Source organism: Sorex fumeus, unplaced genomic scaffold (genome assembly GCF_029834395.1).
Source record: "Sorex fumeus unplaced genomic scaffold, SorFum_2.1 ptg000063l, whole genome shotgun sequence".
Classification (NCBI taxonomy): Eukaryota; Metazoa; Chordata; class Mammalia; order Eulipotyphla; family Soricidae; genus Sorex; species Sorex fumeus.
The window spans coordinates 82,691,845-82,712,192 of NW_026606120.1; the positions used below are offsets into that span (position 1 = coordinate 82,691,845).

Genomic DNA, 20,348 nt, shown 5'->3' on the forward strand with positions numbered 1-20,348 from the left:
AAAGAAAGAAAGAAAGAAAGAAAGAAAGAAAGAAAGAAAGAGAGGTGGGTGGCAGTAGAGACAGGGAGGGAAAGGGAGGGAGATCAGGGAGAGTGGGAGGAAGGAGAGAAGGGGGAAGAGAGTGCACACATCTTTAATGTTTTGTTCCTTGAGCTTTAATAATTGCATGTACTCAAATAACAACTGCCTACAGTAAATAGAGAATATTCCTGCCCCTCCAGAAAGCTTCCTCCAGTGAGGGAGTATATCCACCAGCTAAATCCATTTACAATTCCTTTCTCGTCAGTGCCCATCAGTCATTTGCAGCAAATGCCCCAGACTTTCTCTCCTTAGCCTCGAATTTCTTTCTTAACATTTTTAGCCTAGTGCCCAGGCTGTTTCTCTTCCTCTTCCTCCATGAACCTCAGATCTTTATTATGTAGAACAATATGACTCCTCTTCCTAATGCGGGGTTGGGGGAGATGATGATTTAATTACAAAAGGGGAAGGACCACCATTATTTTAGATTAGTGGCAGTACATTTTTCTCCTTGTCATGGAACATACTGTCCACTAGCAGCACACATTAAGGCTCACTGCCTGACAAGAACATTTCTCAAACTGTTGTGTCTCAAGGAACTTTGGACCTGTGGATATAAACCAAGACCACCCAAATGAGAACAGGCTGTATTTAGAGTGTGTTCTAGCAAGGGGGTCAGCCATCAGCATGCCTTTGGCAGTTACCCAAAGTCAGGAGAGAGAGAGAGAGAGAGAGAGAGAGAGAGAGAGAGAGAGAGAGAGAGAGAGAGAGAGAGAGAGAGAGAGAGAGAGAACTACAGTGGGAAAAGAGATTGCTTCCCAGATGCCTTAGGGGTGGAGGTTGCTGGTGTGGGGAAGATGCGGACAGACTGGCCCTCTTATGAATTTGGCTAGAGGAGTAGATTCAACTCACTCTGATTGGCATCATTGGGTTGATTGCCACCTAGGTGACTGACTTCCTGGACAGGTTTCTACAGAAACCTGTGATCGGAATTTATTTTGTTTTTAGTTTTGAGGACCACAACAGGCAGTGCTCAGTTACTTAGTTCAGTGCAAAGGGATTTATCTTAGCAAAGCATGGGGGATGATGTGGAGCTGGGGTCATACATGCAAAGCATGTGCTCCTATCCTTTGGCTAATCTTCCTGGCCCCCAGAGTTTATTTTAATATATTATCTGGTCACTGCATGCTCCTATATTCAGCCTCTTAGAGCGAAGGACATCTAAGACAGCAACACCATTGTGTATGGTCTCCTGGGAACTCATTTGTCTTTCCTTTTTCTCCTTTGAGTCCCAGCCTGTTTCTTATCAACTCCCCAAGTCCTAGAATAGCTCTAGAAACTTGGCTTGAGAGAAAGAGGGAGGATCAACAGTGGATGAGTTAATGCAACATCAGAGAGGATTGAGGGTGAACTGAACATTAGAAGATCTCAATGAGAGCTGTCAGGAGGATTTTATTACCAACTTCAGGTGAAAGAAGAGTCAGGGAGAAATGGTCATAGTGAGCGATAGGAGTTCAGCTTTCTTAGGCATTGTCATTTTTGATGCTTTCATGAAGCATTTTCATGATACTTTTTGGGGGTCCGATGTCTGAATGCTTGGGGTATCACTCAAGAGATGTGGATATTGTAAGCCATGGAGTTTGGGTTGGCATGACTTTTGCTGCTCTATCCGCTCCATCCGTGAAACAAAGGAAAGGGAATGAACAGGTAGAGACCTGATGGGTGGGGCCCCCCAGGATTCTGTGGGAACAATAATAACCTGCTTTGTGCCATGAACCTCCATGTCATGGAGACGGATACCATGCCCTGAAGATTTCACAACAGAACCACAGAAGTGGAAAGCAAGCAATGAAAGAATGCAGACCTCCGAGTTCCTTTGAAATCAGGATACTTTATCTTCTGTTGACGGAGATAAAAAGGTACACAAAGAGGTTAATATTTAAGCCCTTTCACCTCTGCCTCTCTCTTCTTCTTTCTCAGTAAGGAAAGTTGCTTCCACAGTGTCACGGTGAACCCTCCCAATGGCTTCCCGGGTGCTCTTCTTGTTCTTGAGTTTTGTCTGCCATGTCGTTACGGCGGGACGGAGTGAGTATTCTTCAGGACAGAAATCTTCATCTATGAAATCCTTAGGAGATGCCAGGACTAATAACGATACCCTAATTTTTTTTTAGGGGGAGGTGGATGCGAGAGGAACTGTATGGGTATAACAGGACTAGTTTGGGCTTCAGCAAGCTGATCTCCAGGATAGGATGAAAGATGGGACTTTTCCAAAGCTTTCTGTACTGAGTGCATGAGATCTTCATGCCCATAATAAGTGTGTGGCACAGATGCGGGCATGTCCGTTAGGAGTAGCATTCATTATTTCTCATTTGTGCATGCCAGCTGATCTTAAGAAGGCGAGCCTGGATCCCTTTTTCCTTTTATGGTTAGGAAGAGGGATTTCTTGGAGGGAGGAGAGGAGGCACTCCAGAAGGGCAGCCCAGAGACAGTGCGAAGGCAGGGCCTGTCATTTGGCCCCGGGCTCCATGATTTGGGATGCTCTGAGCCATCTGGGATGAGTCTCTTCCCAGCCATCCCATCTTTTAACTTATCTGCATTAAAAACTGGCCAAGTCACACTTCCTGGAACACGACCCAGCAGAGAGCTTCGATCACCTGCTTCTTGCCCAGCAGTATGGCATGGATGGACATAGTAGCCAATGTGACCTGGTCTTTATGTTCTGGAGTTTTCCAAGGGTACCCCCAAATCTTTCTGGAGCCCAAGACAAGGGGAGCATGAGGGCAGATGAAAGTCCACAGTAAAGGATTGTGTCCAGCGTTCCTGAGGGCCACTGACAGATGCAAAGACTGCAGATATGCCCAAGGGGGCTACTGTTTGCAGCCCTTTTATCCTAACCTGAGGAAAGAGATCAGTCATTTCTGTCACTTAGTGGCAGAAACATAGCTTTCTTATTTTGTTTGTTAGGTTTTGAGTGGAGCTGCACTTGGCTATACTGAGGACTTACTCCTGTCTCTGGGCTACAGGACTGTATTGGGTGACAGGATGGAATCCACGTTGACCAAGTACAAGTGCCCTACCCCTGCCCCCAAAGCATAGATTTCTTTTTTTTTTTTTTTAATTTTTCTTAGTGAAACACCATGAGATACAGTTGTAGACTTACAAATTTTTGTACTGGGGTTTCAGTTATTCAATGATCTAGTACCCATCCCTCCATCAGTGCCCATTCTCCACCACCACTGATCCCAGTATCCCTCCTACGCCCCATCCCTCCTCCCCCCCCTGCCTCTGTGGCAGGGCATTCCCTTTTGTTCTCTCTCTCTCTCTCTCTCTCTCCTTTTGGGTTCTGTGGTTTGCAAAAGAGGCATTGAGTGGCAATCATGTTCGGGACCCATTTCTTACAAATTTTGCTTGGGTTTCAGTTATACAATGATCGAGTACCTGTCCCTCCACTAGTGCCCATTCTCTACCACCACTAATCCCAGTATCCCTCCCACCCCCCATCCCCCCCATCCTACCCTACCTCTGTGACATCTTTGAAGACACCATTAGCTTCAATGTCATGGAGGGTTTTGCCAACTTTGTCTTCAAATGTACCTTATGGATTCTGGTCTGGTGTTGAGGTCTTTAGTACATTTTGATCTTACTTTTGTACATGGTGTTAGGCAGAGATCTGAGCCCACTCTTTTGCATGTAACCGTCCAGTTTTGCCAGCACAATTTGTTAAAGAGGCTTTCCTTGCTCCACTTCACTTTTCTTGCCCCCTTATCAAAGATTAGATGATCGTATGCTTGGGGGGAGATGCTAGTATATTCAACCCTGTTCCATTGGTCTGCAACTCTGCCTTTGTTCCAGTACCATGTTTTAATTATTACTGCAGAGCATAGATTTCTTAACCAACTATTATGTTCTCTTTCCAGCTTGTCCCAAGCCAGACCAATTACCATTTGCCACAGTTGTTCCCTTAAAAGATGTCTATGACCCCGGTGAGACTATAGTGTATTCCTGCAAGCCCGGCTATGTGTCCCGCGGGGGCATGAGACGCTTCACCTGCCCACTCACAGGCCTCTGGCCCATTAACACATTGAAGTGCACACGTGAGTCTCTGCCTCCTCTCACGACCCCCGCCCTTACTGCACTGGGATCTGGGGGGAAGGGGGGATTTACAGTGCTAAGTCTGGATGCAGAAGGTCAGTGGGCTGAGAGTGGAAGTCTGGGGATTTCTTCCCGAGAGGGAAAACAGGGGCAACCGAGTCTTTCAGTAAAGAGAAGACAAACACAGCCTGGGGTCGGGGTATCAAAAACAGATCAGGGAGGGGTGAGGGAAATGGGGAGAAATAAAATGTGGCCATTCCATTTTTTTTTTTTGCTTCTTTAGGTCACACCCAGCGATGCACTGGGGTATTTACTCCTGGCTTTGCACTCAGGAATTACTCCTGGCAGTGCTTGGGGTACCATATGGGATGCTGGGAATCGAACCCGGGTTGGCCTCGTGCAAGGCAAATGCACTACCCGCTGTGCTATCACTCCAGCCCCCATGGCCATTCCTTTTATCTTTGGACTTTGCCTCACAATGAAAGATGACTTAATAGATACTGAAATAGACATAAATTTCATCTAAATGATGCATTTTTAATAAATTGGAAAGTACTATATATACTTGTGTCAAATCACAGAAATTATATTTCAATTAAAACTGTATAGAGATATAAAAAGCAATATCCATGACTCCATTAGCTTAATGGTGGATAGTTGCTCTTATTTTTTCCTTCAAAGTTTGGTACTGTGATATCATACCTGGCATTTTTTATAGTCAACTATTGAACAACCAACCATATAGGACTTTGGGCAATGTTATGTAGAAGTTGAGCAGCAAAAATTACTACATGAACCTATCTGAGCCCTGGTTGGGGACATGATTCTTTTGAAAATTACACATATTTATGTTTAAATAGCACATATTTCCACTACTTTTTCCATATACCATTTCCATATACTTTACTTAAAAATTTTAATTTAAAATTACTTACAATTTAATTAATCAATTAATTTTAAAATGTTTTATTTATTTATTTATTGCCTTTTGGGTCACACCCAGCAATGCTCAGGGGTTGCTCCCGGCTTTGCACTCAGGAATTACTCCTGGTCATGCTTGGGGGACCATATGGTATACCAGGGATTTAACCCAGGTTGGCCGTGTGCAAGGCAAACGCCCTGCCCACTGTACTATTGCTCTGGCCCCTTACAATTTAATTTAAATCACTATAATATCTACAGGAAATTCCTTTTCCTTAAATTATGTAGAACTCTAGAATACTAACAATTCAAGTACTTTTCCATGCACATATGATCGCATCATTGCAAAGAGTAAACATCATTCTGATTCTTCATTGGCGTATCAAAAATACTGACTGGATTTCTAGAATCCACATTTTTTGCCTGCTTTTTAATTCAAATGTTGGTTCGCTGTTTCCAGTTAAACTAGTCCCCTGAGAGTGGACTTACTGTCCATTTTGTTATCGGTTTTGGACATTTACTGTCCATTTTTGTTTATACTTTTATTTCTATATTATTTGACTTATTTTATGTTAATCTATTAGAATATTACTGGCAGAGTTATTACTGGATCAAAAGGCAGAAATGGGCTTCCATATCATTCCTTAAGGGAAAATTGCATACATAGAAATTTTCCTTTCTATCTCTCAATGACAGCCAGAGTATGCCCTTTTGCTGGGATCTTAGAAAACGGAATTGTGCGCTACACAACTTTTGAATATCCCAACACGATCAGCTTTTCTTGCAACACCGGGTAAGGATTTCCAGTTAAAAAGAATTGCAAAACTTTCCTCTGCCCTTAAACTAAGTGTTCAGATGGGCCTATATTTTAATCTCTAGTCTTAGGCTGGATTTGCTTAATAGAAGCCAATTTTAGTCCTGCTTTTAATATATGCCACAGTGGAGTTAAGGTTGGGGTAAGACACAGACAATAAAAATAAGTAATGAAATATGAAATCATGACCATGTCTAATTTTTCTGCTCCTGATGAATTATTTAGTCAAGAAGATACCTTGGAATGATTGAACTTAGATTTCTTATAATCTCTGGGACAAATCTTGGCTTGAGGGTTAAAGTATTTTTGGAGTTGAACTCGGCTTTTTGTTAGGAGCCTTATGTCATTAATTGGCCTCATTGTCTCTAGAAGAGAATTTGTTGAGAAGGTTGGGACTCTAACAATGACCCTCCCTCTGGGGTTGGACCAAATCTAGGCCCTTCAGGTCTGAATATAGTTCTCTTTCTTTTTGTTTTTTTTCTTTTTGCTCTCTCTCTCTCTCTTTCTCTCTCCTCTCCTCTTCTCTCTCTCTCTCTCTCTCTCTCTCTCTCTCTCTCTCTCTCTCTCTCTCTCTCTCTCCTCTCTCTCTTTCTTCTCTCTCCTCCCCCTTCTCTGACCTCCATTCTAAGTGCTCACATTACACTGTCTGCCAGGAAGAAAGCTCTGGCAGTTGATCACACAGCTTGTCTGCCTTGGGAGCAGAAAAGCACCGAAGACTTGCAGAGAGCTCACTGGCTGTACTCCAGGGCACATTTTTACCGAGATCTCTTTTTGGATTGGAGGCTAAGAACTCCTTGTGTGAAAGAGAAATTTGGTTGTTTTATCCAGGGTGGCAAATTGGTTAATTTGATAACATAACCTTGAAACAGAGTCTGGACTAACCCAGGTTCAATACCCAGCACCCTATTTTGTTCCCCAAGCCCTCCAGTAGTGATTCCTGAGCACAGACTCAGGAATAACCTCTGAGCATGGCAGGCTGCCCCCCCAAAACAAACAAACAAACAAACAAACAAAATCCCCGAAATAAACAACCTTGAAACATTGTTTCATGAGGATAGAACATAATTATGGGACGTCCCTTAAGGACACTCAGGAGGTCCAGGAACACTTCCTCATGGTTCTTGGCCAACTGGAACCGTGGATCTAGGGGAGAGCTGAGGATGTAATGTGCTCAGGTGGCCCCAGGTGCTGGAGTTACCTGGGGCCACCCCAGTGATATATGGGAGCCTCTGGGGCTACACACAGTGGTACTTTCAGACACCCAGAGATGCTCAGGGGACCTTGTTCTTCAGCAAATCAAATCAGGATCAGCAAGGCATAGACCTCAACCCCTATCTCTCTGGCCCCAGAACATTACATTTTTCAATGGAAATTAATTGCATTGTTTGTGCATGGTGTAAGAGTTCATTGACTCTTGGAAAAAGAACAGGTGAGGTTATGTAGCTTGATTCAGCTTTGTGATGTTGATAAAGAGAAGACTCTTTTGTTATATAAGGAGCAGCTAGCTTTCCTGGCTGATTAGAAAGGAAGAATTGGGGTTGGGGGGAGGGGCTTGGCATTGACACTCCAAATTGTGGAACTCTGTTATTCTTCAGAAATTCACCTGCAGAATTATTCCGGGAGCTTTGGGTGAGTGTTTTCCTTAGGAAAATAGCATTATAATCTGGGAAAGAGGTTCAGAGTAATAATTCTAAGCAATGCTCAATGGAAAAGATATTTGAGGCATTGTCCGTGGATTTTACCAGTTGATGAATGAAGTTTTTCTTTTGTAGGTATATGCTGAACGGAACTGATAATGCGAAATGCACTGAGGAAGGGGTGTGGAGTCCAGCCATCCCAGTCTGTTCTCGTGAGTCTGTGGGTCTTAGTTAAGGGAAGAATCCAAGATAGGGAATTTCTGCTTTTAGCACTGTTATCTCATATCCCCAACCCCTCCGTTCTTGCTCCACAAGCTGGCGGTCAACCTTTCATCTCGATACCCTCTTACTCTGGAATATTCTTGAACATATTTCCTTTCCTCCATTGATGGAGCTGGTCCTTCATGGATTTCTTAACTTCAGCTCCCTGGCAAGGGCTGAATAGGAGCGTGGATATGTGTGGCATTGGCCCATTAGACTAGAAGAAAGTTTCTTCTGGAAACAGGAGGACCAAAACCCTTCCTTCCACACTGGAAGTTTATGGACTCCTTCCTGCATTCACAGAGACATGTATTCAGCATCTTCTGTGTGCAATTTTCTCTCCCTAGCCCTGAGGCTTCATGTCTTCAGACTGAGCACTGCCCTTGGCAAGTACACAGACTGGCAAGGGGCATGAGGCTGCTCACCTTCTCAGTGAACTCAGTGCCAAAGGGCCTTCATCCGCCAGCCTGAGAGGTCTCCAAAGGCCACCTGGTTTACTTGGGGTGCTCAGCCTCGCAGTCAGGATCAGAGCTGGGCTGTGTTTGAACAAGGACAGATGGCTTGTGTTTATATTCCCAATATTGTGATCGACTCAAGTCCAATCTTTTCCTTGTGGCGGGGGGGAGGTGCACACCCAGAGGTGCTCAGGGTTTACTCCTGGCTCTGGGCTAAGAGATCACTTTCTACGGGGGACCATCTGGGGTGCTAGGCATCGAGCCCAGGTCAGCCACATGCAAGACAAATGCCCTACAAGCTGTAGTATTGCTCCAGCCCCTTACTTGCAATCTCTTGCCTGTGTGTTACAATCATAGTTTCAGTTCTTTAACATTTTGATGAAAAGGTTTGCCCTAGCAAAAGCAAGAAGAAAAGTAAGACAATTTCAAAGAACAATATTTCAAGATAAGCTAAGCTACCCTCCCCCAAAAGATTCTTAGGCATAAATTAAGTAGAGGAATTCACTCAACAGGAGTAATTACCGTGGTTCCTAAAATAGTTTCCCTTTTAAGTAGATTTTGATCAATGATCCAAAGTCACTTTTTTTCTTCTTTAATTACAAGCAGAATGGCGACTGTAACTTTAGTCTACACTGTACAAGTTTTCTCATTTGTGAATCACATGGGCATCCTGTTAAAAAGCGGATTCTGATTCTTGCGTCTGGCCTGGGGCCTGACCTGTGTTTCTATCAAACTCCCAGACTACGGCCACATTGCTGGTCTGCAGATCCCACTTTCACAGTAATAATCTAGATAATTCAAGTCAAATTAAATTTCTGCACTGACTTCCATGAAGTTAGTAGAACTTCCCTTGGCTGGGAAGTATCTATCAATCCATCAGTAAAATGACTTATTTTCTACCGCATCTCTATGGCATGCTGCTTGGATAGGCCCAGGTTCACAGAGTGTGGGCATTGGCCTGTTTGGAATGGACACCTAAGCCCAACTATGAGTGGAGCAACCATGCCACCATTAACTTTGCACTTAGCTGCTGTCACCTGAGCAGTGTCTGTTGGATTGCTCCTCAGCTCTGCCTTCCACCAATCCTAACTTCCAGAAGCATCTCTGAAGGTAGCATTTGGAGCAAAGACTACAGAAACCTAAATATTATGCTACTGTAAAAGGTCTATGAGTGGTAGTGATTACCTTTCAGAGACAAATTTAGAGTTTTCAATTAATTTTTTGGGGGAGGCTAAATTGTTGGTTGTTTGCTTTATGGGCCATACGGGCAGTGCTCAGGGATTACACCTGACTCTGTGCTCACTCCTGGAAGTGCTCAGGAGTCCCTATGTGGGTGTCAGTGATCAAATCTGGTTTGTCATGTACAAGGCAAGCTCTCTACCTCTTGGACTATCTCCCCAAACCTTGATCATTGTTTCTTTCCTTTCTTTTCTTTTGTTTTATGGGTCACACCTGGTGATGCTCAGGGATTACTCCTGGCTCATGCACTCAGGAATTACTCCTGGCGGTACTCAGGGGACCATGTGGGATGCTGGGAATTGAACCTGGGTCAGCTGCGTGCAAGGCAAACGCCCTACCCGCTATGCTATCACTCCAGCTCTAGATCACCCTTTCTTATTTGGCCTCTGCAATAGACTGTTTTAACTCTTGGGCATTTGATCAAAATTTCCTTGATCTCAGATCAATCTTTAAAAGTGTTTTTTTTTTTTGTGGTTGTTCTCTTCAGGGGTGGGGGGGGAAGAATTCTATTTAAAAGATGCCAACTATTTTCACTAAAATGTATAGTTCTTCTTTTCTTCTAGCTGTAACCTGCCCTTTTCCACCCATACCTAACTTTGCCACACTAAGTGATTATAAGCCGAGGCCTGGAAATAACTCCTTCTATCGAGACAAGGCAGTCTTCAAATGCTTGCCAAAGTATGCCATGTTTGGTAATGACACGATCACCTGTACAGCCCATGGAAACTGGACGGAGTTACCTGAATGCAGAGGTGAGTGCAGTGACAGGAAGAAATGATCCTATCTGCCATGTGTGGAAATTCCACGTGTGTGAGGTGTCTCACTGAACCTTGTTGGCACCTATGGTGGGTCAGGCAATGTGCAGGGCACTGAAGGCACCAGGTGAATGAAAACTGCCTTCTGACCTCAGAGCACTACAATCCCTGTTCTGGGCTGTGGAGCACTGCAGGAGGACTGGAGAATGAGGTGGGAGGCATGTCCCGAAGGGCAGAGCATGTGGGAAGTAAGTTGGTGAGTGAGGCAGGGGGAGGGAGGTGTTTGGAACAGCCCCGTGTTCCTTCATATTGGCCAGGAAAAAGCTGGAGAGCTGGCAAATGGAGGTGAGACTCTAGGGAAACCTCTGCCGTCTTTATCTCAGCTTCCGAAGCAAAAGCAAATTATGGAAATTCCACCCTACTTTGACCCAGATTGTTATCTCTGAGTTTGTTAATGGTATGATAAGTAGACAAATTAGGAAATTTACCAGGCACACAGGAAAATAGGCTGTGGACTCCTAGGGTAGATAAGATAGGGAAAGAGGGAATGATTCAAAACTTAGAGCATTTTCAGCATGGGGAAATGACCAATAAAAAGATATGAACTATCTAGCACTTCTAGGATGGACTTAGCTCTGGGTCAGATGGTGGTCTTTTGCAGATGTGACCATATGATTTAAGTCTCCCAGGTTCTAACCACTCAAGTAGGTTCTTTTTTTTTTTCTTTTTGAGTCACACTCAGCGATGCTCAGGGGTTACTCCTGGCTCATGCACTCAGGAATCACCCCTGGTGGTGCTCAGGAGACCATATGGGATGCTGGGAATTGAACCCGGGTCTACTGAGTGCAAGGCAAATACCCTACCCGCTGTGCTATCACTCCAGACCCCAAGTAGGTTCCTTCTATCCTCTTTTCAAGCTCTTCATCTAGATGCACCAATTGTATTATGACCTTCTTTCCCTCCTTTCCATTTCCCCCACTCCCTCTCCACAGACAGATAATCCCCTCACCCTGAGCCATCTGAAAAGAACTCATACGTGTTATGATATTTAACCATAAATACTTCAGGATTAATATCCTAAGAATGAGGACATTCTCCTATATAAACACTATACCCAAGACACTGAACATATTTGAATTATTAACAAGAGCTATTGAGGCCATTATAATAATATAAAACATTAGCATCATTTATTTCACATGCACATTTCCCCAGTTGACTCAACAGTGACCTTTATTCGTTTTTTTTTTTTAATGTGCAATCTAATCAAGAAACACACATTCCCTTAAGTTGCCAGGCTCCTTTAGTCTCCTTTAGTGAAGGATGATTCCCTGCCCACCTTTGCCTGGAAATAATTATGTAAATTATGGTTTCTAAATTTAAAAAAAAAATTAAGAAGAATGACCCCTGCCATTTTGGTTGTCTCCCTTTGACATTTTCAAGAGTACAGATTGCGTAAGGCTCTATAGTTTGAATTGGGTTTATTATTTACCCATGGTTAGACTTCAGTTAAATCATTTGGTTAATAGTACACTTAGCCCCGATTGAGGAAGGGAATATGGATTCATCATTGGTTGTGCTTAGTTTGATGCCTGTGTCAGAGGAGTTGTGACAGATTTTCTCCTGGTAGAGACTCTCATTGTCTTTGGAACTAGAAAAGTATCACTGATGGGTGATACTTTGAGAACATATGAATACCTACACTTCAGAAATAATTTTTACTCCCATCAGAGATCCTTGAGAACTTAAATTATGATGCTGGTAGCTATAAAATTGTGACTTTCTCTTAAAATATTGTTATTAAAGTAACATCCCCCACCCAAAAAAATAAAGTAACATCCCATTATTAACCTATAGGTTGTGGGCAAGTAGCATTGTCTATCAAGATCTGAATGTTCTCATTTAGTAAGGATGACTTTCTAGTTGTACTCTTCCTTCTATATTAATTAGAAGGCATTCTTTTATAGGGGAGAAATTTTCTTCCATAGACCATTTTTCCCTAATATTCTTTTTTGTTTATTTGTGTTGGGGTCCACACCTAGCAATGCTCACAGGTTACTCCTGGCACTGCACTCAGTTTTCCTCCTGGCAATGCTCAGGGGAATCATATGAGATGGTGCAGATCAATCCAGGTTGACCATGTGCAAAGCCAATACCCTACCAACTGTACTATTTCTCTAGCCCCCTTCCCCTAATATTCTTATAGATTTTTTTTTTTTTTTTGCTTTTTGGGTCACACCCAGCAATGCTCAGGGGCTGCTAGGGATTGAACCCAGGTCAGCTGCGTGCAAGGCAACCCCCCTACCGGCAGTACTTTTGCTCTGGCCCAGATTTTTTTTTTTTTTATAGCACAGTGGTAGGCCATTTGCCTTGCGCGAAGCCCACCCAGCTAAGCTGGGTTCGATTCCTCCATTCCTCCGCCCCTCTCGGAGAGCCCAGCAAACTACCGAGAGTATCTCTCCCGCATGGCAAAGCCTGGCAAGCTACCCGGGCTGTATTCGATATGCCAAACACAGTAACAAGTCTCAAAATGGAGCCGTTACTGGGCCTGCTGGAGCAAATTGATGAACAATGGGAGGACAGTGACAGACAGAGTGTTTTTTTTTTTTAATTCAATATGTGAAAAGACAATGTAAAACCTACCAGTCCAGTGTTCCGACTCTGGAGTTTGTATTTCTTTTCTATTAAAAAATTATTATCGTGTTTTACAATACTTGCAGAGGACACAGCACTATGCCTCTGTAAGTGTATAAGATTTATACCACTCACCACCAAGTTTCTGGTACCATACCCATCCTCCCAAGTGGAGTTTGTTACTCTAAAACATAACTATGACCCTCCAAGAGCTCGGTGCTTCCGGCTCTATCCTTGTTCTTGAAATGGGATAAAGAGAAGTAGTAGTGGATGCTTGTTCTTTGAGGGTCTCCTGTTGAGAAGATCAGGAAGAAGCCCCATTTTTCTCTTCCAGAGTGCATGCTGACTCCTTGTATGCTCTAATGACAATCATAAGAATGAGATTTAGCATTTAAAAGCCAAGTAATGATGTGCTAGTGTTCGCTGTGGGAGTCTCTGTGTTTTAATTTCATGGTTTGTTGGTGGAAAAGAAGCAGACATTCTTGTTTCAAATCCCGTATCTTCAATTGCATGGAGATCAAATTTGCAATACCTTATATCATGTGACATTATTAAATATGCTTTCAAAGTGTCATTTAAAAAATAATCTAGGTCGCATGAATATAAAATAGTGGGGATAGAATTAACCATCGGAGTTCCTAGAACTTGTGTTCCCATGGCAGAAACTGCCAGATTCAGTGGTATAATGGATAGAAAAAAAGACTGTGGCAAGTAGTTCTTATGTAACTTTTGAGTAGCATGGCTATCATGTAACACTAACATACATTATTGAATATACTGCTAGATGTAAAATGCCCATTCCCCAAAAGACCAGAGAATGGATATGTGAACCATCCTGCAAAAGTAGCGCTTAGTTATAAGGATCAAGCCAAATATGGGTGCCATGATACTTATGTCTTGGATGGCCCGGACGAAGTAGAATGCACCAAATTTGGAAACTGGTCTGCACAGCCAAGCTGTAAAGGTATGAAATATGGGTAAGATCCTAAAATGTTGTTGAATTTATGTGGTGCACCATCTTAAACTGCTTACTTTCTTGTTCTAAATTGTTCACTACTGCTCAGGCCTCACTCCCCAGCTACTGGCATGTGAAAGATTTTAGGACTCAGATCAGGATAGGAAAATTTCGGGCTTAAGAAGACACAGTGTCTGGGGGGAAAAGCAGCTCATATAGAGAAGGGAACACCAAGTAAAGGATGTTTAGAGGACTCGTTCGGGATGCAAGATGTGTGCTGAAAGTAGACTATAAACCGAACATGTTGGCCACTCAATACCTCTATTGCAAACTACAATATCCTAAAGGAAAGAGTGAGCAAAAGGGAATGCCCTGCCACAGAGATGAGGTGGGCGGATGGGGTGAGGGGTGGGAGGGCTACTGGGATCATTGGTGGTGGAGAATGAGCACTGGTGGTGGAGAGATGGATACTTGATCATTTTATAACTGAAACCCAAGCACAAAAGTTTGTAAGTCTACAACTGTACCTCATGGTGTTTCACTAATAAAAAAAAGAAGAAGACACAGTGATTATTTGAGGTTAAAGTACAGAGATAGAATGATGAAAGACTGTGTGGACTTCTTGCAATAGGTTTTAAGTTTTCGCCAGTGCACATCCTTTTCTGCTTTGTTCAGAACTCTTTTTGTTGGTAGTTGCAAAAGCTAACCATGCTTTCCAGTTAGTTCAAGGCAATAGAAGATCATTCTAATGGGGCAGCTAGTAATCAGGAGTCACATGGACAGCGAACGATATAGTTGTCAGAGATAGTCTAGCAACACTTCATTCTTCTGGAAGATCTGAAAACACGAATTCTACTCTAGAATTTATCCCATCAAGAGGTGGATCTACCTTTGGTAATCCCTTGTCAGTGAGTCATTGATTATGGGCCAAGGACAGGGATTCTTATCCTCACCCAAGGGTTGAGATCCATAACTTTGCCATAACTTCCTGGGAAAGGTAGCTCCCTTAGGGCTAAAGACAACTCTTTCAGAGAAACAAATGTTCTGTGAGTTGCTATCAATCAACATTCACAGAGGCTGGTGGTTGGGTGCACTGACTCAATAAACAGGACCCGTGGGAGCAATGTTGGATATATGAAATGTCAATATCTTTTAGAAACTCTTTGCCCTGAAACCTAGACTTGAATACTTCCGCTCTGATCTTCTTAAGTGTTTACTGCAGAAAAAGAGATTGCCATCTGGGAAATCATGATTAATGGCTCTTTTGATTAAAAATTGTTATTAGTATACATTGCTGATACTACTATGTACATTCTCGGAATATTCTTTTTTTATGTAGGAGTACTGCTATTTATTTAGCCACTGATTAGCTGATTGAATTGTACATGAACTCCACCTTACTTTTTTTTTCATTTTTTTATCATTTTATTTATTGAATCACCATGAGAGCAGTTACAAAGCTTTCGGGTTTAAGTCTCGGTCATACAATGAAACACCCATACCTTCACCAGTGCCCATTCTCCACCCCCAACAACCCCAGTATACCCCCATCCCACACCCTCCCTCTACCTGTGGGGCAGATGATTTCCATATTACTCTCTCTCTACGTTGATCACATTCAATATTTTGACATCAGACCCACCATTATTATTTGAGATTTTAGCCCAACACTCAGATCTGCTGAAAAGGCAACAGTAGACAATTTGTTTTCTATTGCTGGTTATGAATAACATATGAGGTCGCGTGGCTGCAGTAGTGGCCACACGATTTTGAAATTCCGAAATTTTAACACTTAAATTTGGAGGGATTTCTGCCCAAACCTGCTGGGATCCGAGATTTGCTCCTGAGTCTCTGGGATCATGGCCGTTAAGCAGCTTGATCAGGAGCCAGAGAGGCCATTGATGGGCGATGACTTGGGATCTCGTTGGGGTGGGGAGGACAGGACCAGCTCCACTCCCATCCCGTGAGGCCCAACATATCTCGTCACTGCGGGCCCAAACCTGACTGTCCAGTGGCCTCTGGAGGATGTCGGCCACCGGGCCGCCAGGGGGAACAGGCCAAGGCACTAAACCTATTCCCACCTGGGTTGGCCCAGCACTGGTAACCTATTGCAGGGACCGGACACATTTCTGCCAAAAGCTGCTGGGTTTCGAGATTTGTTTCTGAGTCTCTGGGATCATGGCCATTAAGCAGATCAATCAGGAACCAGAGAGGCCATGCCACCAATTATATAGCTGAGTTGGAAGTGTTTTGTGGGTGTGTTTCCCACATACCTAACTTTTGGCCGTTTACTTTCTTGGTAAACTTTGCCCCAAGTTTTTGGGGTCTAGCCAAAGACACAGCAGCAATTTTGGGGTATCTGGAAGTCTGAAGGCGCCATCAGGCACCTGCTGATGCACTCACCTCACAGGTACAGATTGACTTGCTGGCGGCACCATACCCCCTTGGAATATTCTTGACTTGAACAATTTGCTTTAGGGGTACATACCTGCTGGTTTATGTCTTTGTTTGGGGGCCACACCCAGCAGTGTTCAGGGCTTACTCCTGGCTCGGGAATTACTCCTGGCAGTGTTCAGGGGACCATTTGGGGTGCTGAGGATAAAACCTGGGTCAGCTGCATGCAAGACAAGTGCCCTCCCTACTCTACTATCACTCTGGCCCCATACCTGCTGGTTTAAATGCTACAATTACTTTAAGAAAGTTTAACTGTGGTCCAAGAGAAAGTACAGTGGGTACGGTGTTTGCTTTGCATGCGACCACTCATGTTCAATCCCCAGAACTACATATGGTCCCCTGAGCACAGCCAGGAGTGATCCTAGAAAGAGTAAGCTGGGTATAGCTGATGTGGCCCAAAAGCAAAAACAGACCAGAAAAGGAAGTCTAATTGAAAGCATAGATCTTGACTGTAAATATGATCTTTTTCAGCATCTTGTAAATTATCTGTCAAAAAAGCTACTGTGCTGTTTAATGGAGAAAAAGTCAAGCTCCAAGAAAAATTTAAGAATGGAATGTTGCATGGCGAAAAAGTGTCTTTCTTCTGCAAAAATAAGGAGCAAAAATGTAGCTACACAGTAGATGCTCAATGTATTGATGGCACCTTTGAAGTTCCCAAATGCTTCAAGGGTAAGTTGAACACTTGGACTCTCACCAACTTTTATAGCATCTCACTATTATCTATACTTTTATTATGAGCCAGCAGATCTGTTGGGTCACTGGATTTCTCAGAAAAGAGGGGTAGGAGGAAGTGCTGAGATGGAGAAGGTTTTGCCTTCCACTTTCTCCACTAACATAAACATTTTCCTTCTAGTTCTTCTCCTCAAAACTTAGGGTTATGACTTTGTTCAATGAGCATTGAGGTAAATTATGCTCTCTTATGTTAGTGCATTTTAAGCATGAATAATAATGCTAACAATATTAAATAATAATGATATTTCTACCACTTATACCCCAACTCTAAAGCCTTTATCCCAATTTACAAAGTAATTCATAATGGTGGTAATTGGTTTATAGAGCTTCTAACATTTTTTCCTTTCCCTCAAGCAATTCCTAGAATTTGAAAAGTACCCGGTAAAGTAAAATATTCATTAAAACAGGACATTTTAAGGAAAATGATGGTATGGGTAAGATAATGAAGGATAAAATGACAAGCACTTAGAGCGGTCGACATCTTATTGTTTCCTGTTTAGAGCTGAGAACTCTTTGCCGCTACAAAGGAAGAAATAGGCTGAGGCTGAAGGTCTTATAGACTAGGAGGTCAGAAATACTCTAAGCATGTGGCTTGCTCTCATTTAGCAGAGAAGCTGAGGAGGATAGTAGGAGCAGAATAGAGGAGGAGAGAGAGAGACAGACAGAGACAGAGACAGAGAGAGACAGAGACAGAGACAGGCAGACAGACAGACACAGAAACAGAGAAAGACAGAGACAGAGAGATAGAGACAGAGAGAACAGGAATGACACTAGGTAAATTATGTGCAAATCATAGGTTAAATTAGTAAAAAATATTACATAGAGCATGGGGTCATTGCTGAACCAATGACTCTGACAAAGGATTACCATTCAGAAGATAGCAGAGCCCTCTTGAAATGCTCACTACTAAATCAAACTGACAAATTACATTAAAGCTAGTAGCAATAGAGGGGAAACTATTAGAAGAGAATAACTACAGGCAGAATTTTGTTGATGTGTTTGTTTTTGGCTGAATTTGTGATGTTCTTTCTATGAATGTGCTCCCGTTCATGCTCTGGAGAACAAAGGAAGGACCCAAGCTTTTCTCCATTTCTTTTCTTTTACTCGACTATCAGAGCTATATAAATTTTGTTTTTTTCTTTTCCAAACTAGTCTCTTCATAGAACTTCCCTGATGTTTTTTCCTAACACTAAATCTCCTACTGAATGCTTTCCTTATATCATTTGAATATATTTGGCACATTGTAGAACATATTCGACTTGGCTCAAATTTCACAAATTCAAGGTATGGCCATTTGTCTTAGAATGCTTTCTTTTTTTTTTTCCTCCTCAAACAGAACACAGTTCTTTGGCTTTCTGGAAAACGGATGCTTCAGATATAAAGCCATGCTAAACTGGTTTTCAGAACAGAAGGTCACCCATGGATCTGGGTTTTCCCAAGGCACCTAATGAGTGTAAAAATAAAGATGCATTCGTAGCCTTAGTCACTGAAGTGTCTTGCCTCATGGTGGCTCACTTTCAGCTATGTTTCCTGGGTTAGAAATCTAAGTATTTGGAACCTCATCATTTCCTGGTCGTGAAATGGAAAGACTAGACAATTATCTGTAACCCTTCTCCCCCTCTCTAATTCTGTTCTCAAATGCACTCACAGAAAACAACTGCAATGCGGTATTTATAGAATGGTTCACAGACCCCTCTCAGCAGTATCACCTGATAAATAACAGGAAAAAAAATTATGTCCCAGAGTCTCTGGGGATGACTTCTGAATCAGCACTTATGACAAAATCCGCAGAGAATTCTTTTTTTGTTTGTTTGTTTGCTTGTTTTTCTGGGCCACACCCAGCAGTGCTCAGGACTTACTCTTATCTCTACACTCAGGGATCACTCTGGCCTGATGCTCAGGGGACCATATGGGATGCTGGGGATTGAACCCGGGTCAGCTGCATGCAAGGCAATTGCCTTACCTGATGAAATATGGCTTTACCCCTATCCCATATAACTCTTTGTCTTCAATAGTTTGAGGATTATAGGAGATAGTACAGGAGGTAAGGCACTTGCTATGCATGCCAGCTGATCCCCAGCACTGCATATAGTTCCCCAAATACCACCAGGGGTCATTTCTGAGCACAGAGTCAGGAACAGCCCTCTGAGCACCTCTGAGTGTGGCAAAAACAATAAGAAGATCCAAAAGGGGCTGGAGCGATAGCACAGCGGGTAGGGCATTTGCCTTGCGTGTGGCCAACCTGGGTTCGATTCCCAGCATCCCATGTGGTCTCTCAAGCACCAAAAGGAGTAATTCCTGAGTGCATGAGCCAGAAGTAACCCCTGTGCAATGCCGGGTATGACCCCCCAAAAAATATTTAAAAAAATTGAAAAAGAAAAAAGAAGATCCAAAAGTTTAAGAACTGCCATCAGATGATAAACTGGAGTTGAACCCCAGATGCTTGGGATTTATAATGCCTGAAAATGATTTCTTTACTTACCAAAATCTGATGATCCACCCTTAACATTGCTCCCCTGTCTAGTGCCAAGTGTCTTGCCTTCTTATGCTTGCACCAGCCCAGCTAAATGCTGCTGGGAAAATATGATCTCACCCTTGTACAGCAAGTGGCCTCTTTCAATTCACAGGCTTCCATAAGCTTCCATAAGCCCTGTCCAACAAGCTGGCTGTGTTTCTCTTAAACATTCCCTTCCTGCTCTCCAAGGTTCCAGAGAGGGAGAGAATGCATCCTTCCACGATTCTCCCTTTTGTTGTAAAAGTTTTTGTGATTAATTGCTGCAAAACGGAGAAGTATGTAGATGACTTTGGGGATCCCCCAATTTTCTTCCACTCACTTTTGGAGAACTGGAGAGAGGATCCAGGCAAGGAAAGCGTGAGGGTTTCCTGCGGGTTTGAGAGGGTGCTTGTAGAGTTCCCAGTTCCAGACATTTTGCTAAAAACTCACCATCACCGGGGCCAGAGAGTTAGTCTAGGAATCATGGTGCTTGCCTTACCTGCAGCTGATCCCATTCAATCCCCAGCACCACCTGTGGTTCCCTGAGCATCTCCAAGAGTGACCCTCTCCCTGAGCACTGAGCCGGGGGAAGCCCTTAGCACTATTGGATAAGTTTCCCAACCCCTCAAACATTCTCAAAACCAAAAATGATCAGGTTGCCCTCTTCCTTCCCAACTACCTTGGATTAATGGAACACACTAACCTAGAATGTCTGAACTCCTAGCATGCAGCCACACCCAGCAAAGAAGCACACCCAATGGGGGTTGTCAAAGTATTTCTTACCCATGCCCTCTCCCAGGGCTGTTGCCCTGGATCAGTGGAAGAAAGTTCTGAACTGGGGGTTGAGGGAGAGCGTCAGGCTGCAAGCAACCTTAAGTAGAGGGTAG

At 43.2% G+C, this 20,348-nt stretch overlaps 1 protein-coding gene across 1 annotated transcript; it reads left to right on the forward strand.

Annotated features, from left to right (window-relative positions):
• The first annotated feature begins 1,968 nt into the window (after positions 1–1,968).
• Positions 1,969–18,449, forward strand: APOH (apolipoprotein H). The gene is made up of 8 exons (XM_056127906.1): positions 1,969–2,103; positions 3,936–4,112; positions 5,728–5,824; positions 7,618–7,694; positions 10,001–10,189; positions 13,611–13,790; positions 16,707–16,904; positions 18,304–18,449. The coding sequence occupies exons 1-8, from the start codon at positions 2,040–2,042 to the stop codon at positions 18,357–18,359; spliced, it is 1,038 nt and encodes a 345-aa protein (XP_055983881.1). The 5' UTR covers positions 1,969–2,039; the 3' UTR covers positions 18,360–18,449.
• The last annotated feature ends 1,899 nt before the right edge of the window (positions 18,450–20,348 follow it).